Source organism: Nesoenas mayeri, assembly GCF_963082525.1.
Source record: "Nesoenas mayeri genome assembly, chromosome: 15".
In the NCBI taxonomy this organism is placed as follows: domain Eukaryota; kingdom Metazoa; phylum Chordata; class Aves; order Columbiformes; family Columbidae; genus Nesoenas; species Nesoenas mayeri.
In genome coordinates, this window is record NC_137559.1 from 9,386,153 (window position 1) to 9,394,338 (window position 8,186).

At 53.2% G+C, this 8,186-nt stretch overlaps 1 protein-coding gene across 1 annotated transcript in view; it reads right to left on the bottom strand.

Annotated features, from left to right (window-relative positions):
- LOC308046294 (syntaxin-binding protein 4-like) overlaps positions 1–7,545 on the bottom strand; it is a gene marked incomplete at both ends in the record, with an annotated part of 41,558 nt that extends 34,013 nt beyond the window's left edge. The window contains one exon of the mRNA XM_080354025.1: positions 7,478–7,545. Within this exon, the coding sequence (XP_080210151.1) occupies positions 7,478–7,545 (68 nt within the window). The remainder of the gene's footprint in view (positions 1–7,477) is intronic.
- Between the last annotated feature and the right edge of the window lie 641 nt (positions 7,546–8,186).

The following is an 8,186-nucleotide window of genomic DNA, read 5'->3' on the forward strand; positions in this document are numbered from 1 at the left end:
CCTGGGCCCAGACTGGCTGAATTTAGGATTTTCAGGGTATTTTGAGTAAATCACCAAGGCGTCTCCACCACCAATAAACAGAAATAGCTCAAACCGGGCTGAAACATAAGGACAGAGGTTTCTACAAAGCAGATGCCTAAATGATACAATCAACTTTTATCCCCGATCCGATGCACAAAAGGCGGCACAGAAGCTTTGCTAATGCTAGAGATACAAGAAACCCAAAAACAGGTGCTGGTCATGATGTCCTTGGCTCTTTCTGCTGCATGCAAGCCATCCCTGCCACCGAGCCCTGCTCCTGGAGAAGCTACAGCAGATCACTGTTGGCTCTCGGGAGGGAGGTGGCCGGTGGGACCCCCATGGCTGCCCCATGCCCCCTCCCCAATTCCTGCCCTGGCTGCAGGGAATTACCTGCTGATGATGATGACTCCCTTGTAAAGGACAGAGACGGCGGGCATCTTGCTGGCCACGGCAGCCCAGCCCTGCCGGGCTCCAGCCACTCTGATTTGGCAGGAATCCGTTAAAATGACGGGGAAAAAAAAAAAAAAGGAAAAAAAAAAGGGGGAGGCCGGAGGGGGTCACGTGGTCTCCCCGTATGCATGTTAATTCCACCCAACATTAACACAGATCAGCTAAAAACATCTCCAACTTTAGATTAAAGCTTATGCAAGCCAAAGCCAACACGGCCCATCGCAAGTGCCTTCCTGAACAAGTCGGGAGGGAGCTCCTCAGCACCCCCAAGCAGGGCTGCCGCACTCATCATTAACACAATGGGGTAATTATTTGGATGCATCCTATTATGCATCTTCTGGAATAGCCCTTCCAGGGATGGAGGGCAGCATTCAGTGCAGGACATGTGCGCTTACCATCCCTAAAACCTTAAAATCCATAGCAAAGCTTTGGAAGTAATAACAGACTGTAGCACTTAGGGGTTTAGGCTCTTTTTTTTTTTTTAGCATCTTTTCCAGTCAACAGCATTTCCTCCTTAACACAAAGCAAATTCAGCTGTTCCACTATCTGTTGGGGGGGTGAGAAGTATGATGTGCCTATGGACAGCATCTTCCCCTCCCGTCTTGATGCACATCACCCAGCTGCAGAAGCAGCGTGACCCCTGTTTTGTGGGGTGTGGAGACAGAGACAAGAAGTGAGATTATCCACGGTTGGCCAGCGAGCAGGGATGGAGCTGGAACAAGCCACCTTGGGGTCAGCAGGAACAGGGCTGTGATCTTGGTGGGCACGGTGTGAAATGAAGAGGAATTCCCAGGAAACACGCTCCTCTGGAGTTGTGGGCAGTGGGAGGACACAGGTCCTGTATCCCATGTGTAAACAACTAATATTATCAGCAAGAGCTTCCCCGATAGTCATGTGAAGCCTTGCTGGGCAAGTTGGAAGTGTGTTAAAATAATGACAATGCAAAAGGTTTCCTGCATTTATACTGTGTGTCATCCACCCTCCCTCCCCCCCCTTTTTTTTTTAAGGCCTTCCATTTGGGAGCATTCAGATGAAATATAAGAAACTTGAGCAGACCAGACCTTTAGGTGGCCAAAACACTAAGAAATTAATTAATTTAGCTGAAAAATCAAAATTTGCATAAATAGCGCCAACTAGACATCAAACACAGATGCATCTGGCAGTATATTACACGCACCCCACCGAAGCCAGGCATGGCCAGGACCTACTCTATGTCTGCATAAAGGGCTCTGGCAAAACCCAGCTAAGCATGGAGGGTTGGATATGGGGCCAATTCCCAGTCTGCTGGATGGCTGCAGCTTTCCAAGCACTGAGAGCCTCACAAAGCTACTCAACCTCACATTGACCCAATGGCGGGGAAATGTTCTTTCTCCTGCCATCTCACAGACAATATCCAGGGCACGGAGAGCCAAACATCATGCTCCATTAAGGCAGGATGGTCTAAGCACCTGGTGACTCCCAGCTCTGGTACTGCTTGGTCAAGGCTGGCCAGGAAGTTTTGTGGCAGAGCAGACACACAAGTTCAAATCCTCTGGGGTGCCCTAACCCCCCACCACGCCTCTTCTCCTGTGATGGGAGGTTGGTCCACACCAGGACACAGCTGCTTGAGGGGCAGGAGCACCCCAGCACCATGTCAACCTTAGAGTGGCCTTTTACAGCAGCTCACCTGTGAAAGGATGCCCGAGCAGCCCCCACCCACCAGCCTCCTGCCAGTTACACTAATGATCATACTCCGAGTCCTGTAATGTAATAATAATCATCCCAGTCCAGTAAGAGCCACTTTCCACCCCACCACCAAAATTCAATGTGCCGCTTTCTGAGATCCTTTGAGACTCTGCTAATAAATTAATTCACAGAATTACCCCTTTGAGTCACAGGCCAGAGCCTTGGCTGGAATAAACCAGCACTGCTGAAGGGAAGGGATAGCATAGCGCTGGAGGCAATGCCAACAGGACAAGGTGACCTCCCTGACCAGCTTCAGAGGGGCTGCAGGAGAGTTCACTGGAGCCAAGCCTGAGGGGAGGGCTGCCTCAAGGCTCCCTGCCCTTCAGTGCCCAGGGCAGGAGACTTCAATCTTCTTGCTTTAGGAAGCACCATTAGGATCAGAGATGTAAAGCAACAGTTTAGGTAGAGGTGCAACAAAATTGATGAGAGTTTCTTTTCTACCCAACAGAAAACCAAGAGTAGATGCAAGTCACTGCTATGTTACTATCCACCTTTCCTCTCTATGTTGGTCAAAGGACCTTCTGGGCAAGCAGCCTTCAGCCTGTCTGTGGATAAAAGGCCTTTCTGCATTTCTCCCCTGGTCTGTTTTCTGACTCCTTTGAGCTTCAACCTTGGCTTTGGCCATGCCCAGTCCAGGGCAAACCGCTGCCCTCCACACTGGGCAGCACACACCTCTCCTCTCCCCGCGGCATCTGGGCCAGGACCAAGTCACTGTTCTGAGCAGGATCCTGAGCACAGCAGAGCAGTGGCATAAGGATGCCAGAGCTGGGCAGCAGCATCACTGAGCCCGCAGGGAGCCTCTGTGTGCAGCTTAGCAGAGGAACAGGGTCCGAGCAGATTTGTGTGGGTTGGAATTAGAGGTGGAGAGACATCCTGCAGCAGCAGTGAAGTCTGTCTGAAAGCTTCCAGCTCCAGAATGCACCATAAGAAGTTTAGAGGTGGAAGGTTGCAGCCCTAGTCAGGGCACCACATTATGGTCTCTGCTCGTATCTCACCAACACTGTGAGCTGTGGTGGGAGCAAAGGGCTGCCCAGGCAGCATCAAGCACTTGCTTAATAATGACCCAGTGTTTGTGTCATGACAAAACAAAATAAGAGTAGGCTGAAAACTCATTTACATCTGGTTAGAAAACAGAAAAATGCATCTCTGCTGCTTACAGGATCAGCTACAAAGCATTGATAATAAATCAAAAGAAATCAGCTGCTAAGAAGCTGCGAAGCAACTGCACACTGTCCACACAGCCCACATCATTTTCATAAATATTACACATGGAGTCGCTTCAGATGAGCTCATAAGTTCAGGGTTGTTCACAGACAAGTCTGAACAGAAGACAGAATAAACAATACCACACTACTGAAATTACTGGTGGAGGATGCAGACAGGTGCTGTGGGGAGTAGCCAGGGACTGGCAGCTCCATGCACTCATGGTGGCTCCCTCTGCCCAGCCATGGGCACAAGCAGCTCCCAGCCATCCGCCTGAAGGCAAAGGAGGGGTGGCAGATGAAGAAGTGCTGCTGGCCCTGGTGGGGTGGCACTGCTCCCCAGGGGTCCTGCCTCTTCCTGGTGACACCACTCATGGAGAAAGCTTGTCCCCATGAGTCCTTCTGCTAACAGTCACATGCTGATGTCTCTGACCCTACGGGCACCTTCCTCCTCCCCATTGCTGTGCAGACCTCAGTGCTCCTTCATCCCCTTCCTCTTGAGCAAAGAGGGGGATCCCAAGGGACAGGAGGGCCTGCCCAGGGGCAGCAACTGCTTACCACCACCGCCTGCATGGTTGCACATCCATCCTCTCCTCCCCAAGGAGAGGACAGCCAGCCCTGGTTGTCGCCATGCACCTCATCTCTACAGTGTCCCTTGCAAAGGGGCTCAGTCCTCCAGGCCATAAGGGAAAGGAACCTGCTCTTTCTTTGAGGAAAGACAGACGCTGCAGCAACCATACCCCATCCTAACAAACTCCCCATCACCACCCCAGCTCCACTCCCTGGAGCTGAGCACAGGTCTTTTCCAGCCACAGAGGCCAGAGGGTGGCTCCCAGGGAACATTTCATCTCCCCACTCCTTGTAGCGGTGGATCACGCTTCATTCCTGCCTGAATCAAAGTCTGCTTTTTAGTCTAAAGGTGGAGAGGCCAGGAGTTTTTAAAGCCAAGGCAGTTTTCCAATGCTTCTCCATCTGTTGAAGGAAGATGTCTCTACCCTGGGCTGGATGTATCTCCTCACTCCTCAAGGAGGAATACCCCCTTCTCACAGTGCATCTGCCCCATGAGCCAGCACCACCAAGTCCCCAAGAACATGGGCAGATGGAAATGCCACCTTCCACTGCTGGCCAGGCTTTTCCATTCTTCAACTGCTTTTATCACCCTCCTCCAAACTTCACCTCGCTTTCAAATGTCCTTCTCAGCCACCAGATTTCTTATACACAAGGGACTGATCCCAATGAACATTTGCTGTCTAAAATTCAGGTCCCTGCTGCCCCTCCATTAACATGCAGCTCTTCAAGGCTTTGCTTGAGAAAAAGGCAAAAGGGTCTCTTTAATTAGCCTCTCCATCAGTAATTAGGAGTCTGTTTCAGGTGGACGCAAGGTCAGGCTTGGTTTGCCAGAGGTTTTTGGGAAAGGTGTTTATGCCAGAACCCCATACCCAGCAGAGAGGACTGTCCCCCAACATCTTGTTTAGCACAGACCTCCCATGTACCCACTTGAGATGAGAATTAAAGCAATTTAAATACGATCACAAGGGAAAGCTTGAACAATCTTGCTTCTATTTTAGCCCCAGCAGGATCAAGGCATGGTGGCATCTCACATGCAGGAAAGACTTCCTCCCTCCTCCTCCTCCTCCCATGAGATGCTCTGCTTGGGGACTCACACTGTGGCCCCTATCTGGGTGTCAGCTCCTGTGAAGGGTTAACAGGATTATAAACCTGCCTGCCTTTCTAAATCCTCTGGGCTGTGGGATTGGACTGGTTATAAACTTATTAACAGGGGATGGTCACTGGTGGGGGCTGCGGACCCTGCTCTGCCATCCAGGCCACCAGTCTGTCCTCAGGGTTGGGGTCTCCAGTTCCCCTGGGGAGCGGCAAATCAGTTAATGTCCCCAGTTAGGTAAAATATAAGAACAGTGGAGGAGAACTCATCCAAGTGAATGTGTAACAAAAGAAAAAGAGGAAAAGAAAGAGAGAAGGGAAATGACTGAGAATGGAAAGACAGGAAAATAACATTTTTAGGAAAGATTTCAGAACACACCACTGAGCTGGGAGAGGCTGATCGGGAAAAGCTTTGACTCATCCCCAAGCTGCAAATATCCCTGTGCCCAAACCCAGACCCCAGCAGAAGCCACAATCATGGCAGGAATAATAACACAAAGAGGACTGGGGGAAGCACCGAGCTGGTCCTGCACCCCAGCTGTGCCCAGTGAGGAGCTGGCAGCAGGTACCACCCCCCCAGGGCACACACAGCATGGTCCAGCCACCAGCCACAAGACCTGCCTGGCACTGAGGGCCACCTTCAGGGCTGTTTTATTTCCTGCTGGGTTTGGCAAAGATTCTGCACAAAAGCCACCATTGCTAAACCCGCTTATAGCCTCCGGCAGCCGCTCTGCAGAGTAGTGAAGCCACACAGGAGTGCCCCACAGGGTCACACCGGCATCACCGCCACGAGAAACCGGTGCTCAGGGATGAGCTGCCGGTCCAGCCACACACCCTGTCAATTGCCACCCTGTGACCCAATGATGCCAGGTGATGTCCTGCTCGTGGCTCGTGTTTATTTGTTAAATTCCTACTTCAAACTCTAAAATTAATCTTTTAATCAGTGGCAGAGTGGGGCCATACTTATCGGAGCTGTGATGTTATCTGCCTGCCATCTGCTCGCTATCCTGCACTGCATCCCGGTGGAGCCACCAGACAGCCAAAGGCCACCCAGTGCATCTGGTACCTGTCACATATGGGGGCTGGTCCCCTGGCACAAAACCAGACACCCCTCAGCTGGGTCTCTCCATCCATGCAAAGCGTATCCCAACAGGATAAGATGGGGGAGTTTCAAGCCAAAACCCCAACACATAAACAGATTTCTGAGGTAGAAAATGGGTTTTGAGTATTTTTGCCTTGCAGGTGCAGGGAAGTGGGGCTTAGCAGCCCTGTGGTGCCAGGGGATTCCAGTGAGGCTGCTGACGCTGCCAGGAAGGGGTATGGTGCTACCTCAACTCCCTCTGGCCCCAAACACACACCACAGCCCCATAGCATCGGCACCCATTGCTGATACTGGCCTGGCAGTGCTCCCCAAAATGCATCCGGTGAGGCTGAGCGTGTGCTGCACTACCTCCTTCTGACCAGCAACAGATTCTGCCTTTTCTGCACCCAAAAGCAGCAGGGAAGCGTCAGCATAGCAGCCCAAACAGACCTCTTGGATGAGGATAGCTGTCACCCCAGGGGTGCCACCCTCACCAGCCTGTCTTCACCCCCATGGGGTGCTGCCACCCCCCAGCCCTCGCTCCAATGACCTACTTCAGCAGGAGACGGATCGTGCCTCGGTAGCGTCCATGGTTCCCAGTGGCTGCAAGGTGCCCTGGCCTCTCAGTCCCTGGGGTGACGCTGAGGCTCAGCCAGCCCAAGAAAGCCTCTGCCAAACCTCAGAGTGGCCCTGAGAGCCCTCTGGGCCCCCCACTGGCTCTGGATCCGGCCCACTGACCCCCAGTTAATCGGCTAAAGCCGCACGCTCTGAACCCTGGCCCCAGCCGCAGCCGCGCTCCCGCCGGCTCTCTCTGCCCTACATAGACATCTGCAGCCACCCAGCGCCTGCCGTCACCTCCCGTCCCCTGCGCCGTGCCTACTGCCTTCCCCGCACACTTGTGGGGGTCCTCGCTCCACACCTACCCGTTCGCGCGCACCAGCATGGGGTGGACACAAATCTCCCTTCAGGGAGATGGGTTTTGTCATACAGGAGAGCCCTGCACTGGGGCTGCAACAGGAGCAAGAGCACCCACAGCTGCTTGCAGAGGCTATAGATGCCTCCCCAGCTGCTGCCTGCAAAATATAACCTTCCCCACCCCGGCTGATACCAGCCTCACCTGTGCACTGTCCATCCCGGGAGAGCTCAGATGCAGGTGCTGTGGGACTCCTACGAGTCCCTGCCCTTGATAGAGGGGGCACCAGAATGGATTGAATTAAACCCTGCAAAAAGCTGCGAGATCACTGAACACATCTCTCAAATGCTGCTCCCCAAAAATGGGGTCCAAGATGCCAAGTGATGCCCCGTTCCCAGTGTGGCAGCAACCTGCCCTGCTTACCAGTAAATGAGAGAAAGCCCATCAAAGTGCTCCAGGTCTCGGCCAGGGGGCAGGAGGTAGGACATCATCTGGGGCCACCCGTCCCCACTGAGCCCTCAGGGCCACCGCGGCTGGCTCCCACTGCCAGGGGCCATGGGCGCAGCGCGCCGGTGGCCTGCACGGCTCCTTGGCACAGCCAGTCACATCTAATCCCAGGCAGACAAGCATGTGATCGCCCCTCTCCAGGCTCCCCCCAGTTAAACCCTGCCAATGTCTCCGGTTCTGCAGTGCTGGCCAGGCACAGAGCGGCTGTGCCGCTGCCTGGAGGTGCTGTGGTACAGATAATTCCTGCCAGCAGGTCTGAGCCACCCCAGAGTCAGAGCCACTCAGGCACGGCATGGCCAGTGCCAGGGCCAGGGAACCCCCACAGCACCTGGTGAAGGTGTCTGACCATCAGCTGGGGTCTCTCCCTGCCTGGCACGGTGCCCAGTTTAATAAACTGAGCATTTATTTTAGCAGGATGACCCCTTCACCCCCCTGCCAGTGAGGTCCTCCCCCTTGCCTTGTACTTGTAGTGGCTATCAATGATGGTAATAATAATTAACGATGGTTATAATCAGTGGTTAACCCAGCACAACAAACTACTTAAAGCCAATTGCAGGTGACACTGACAAGCACAAAGTCCAGGCTGTGGTGCCCCAGTCACCACCAACAGGCTTCAGCTTTTCTA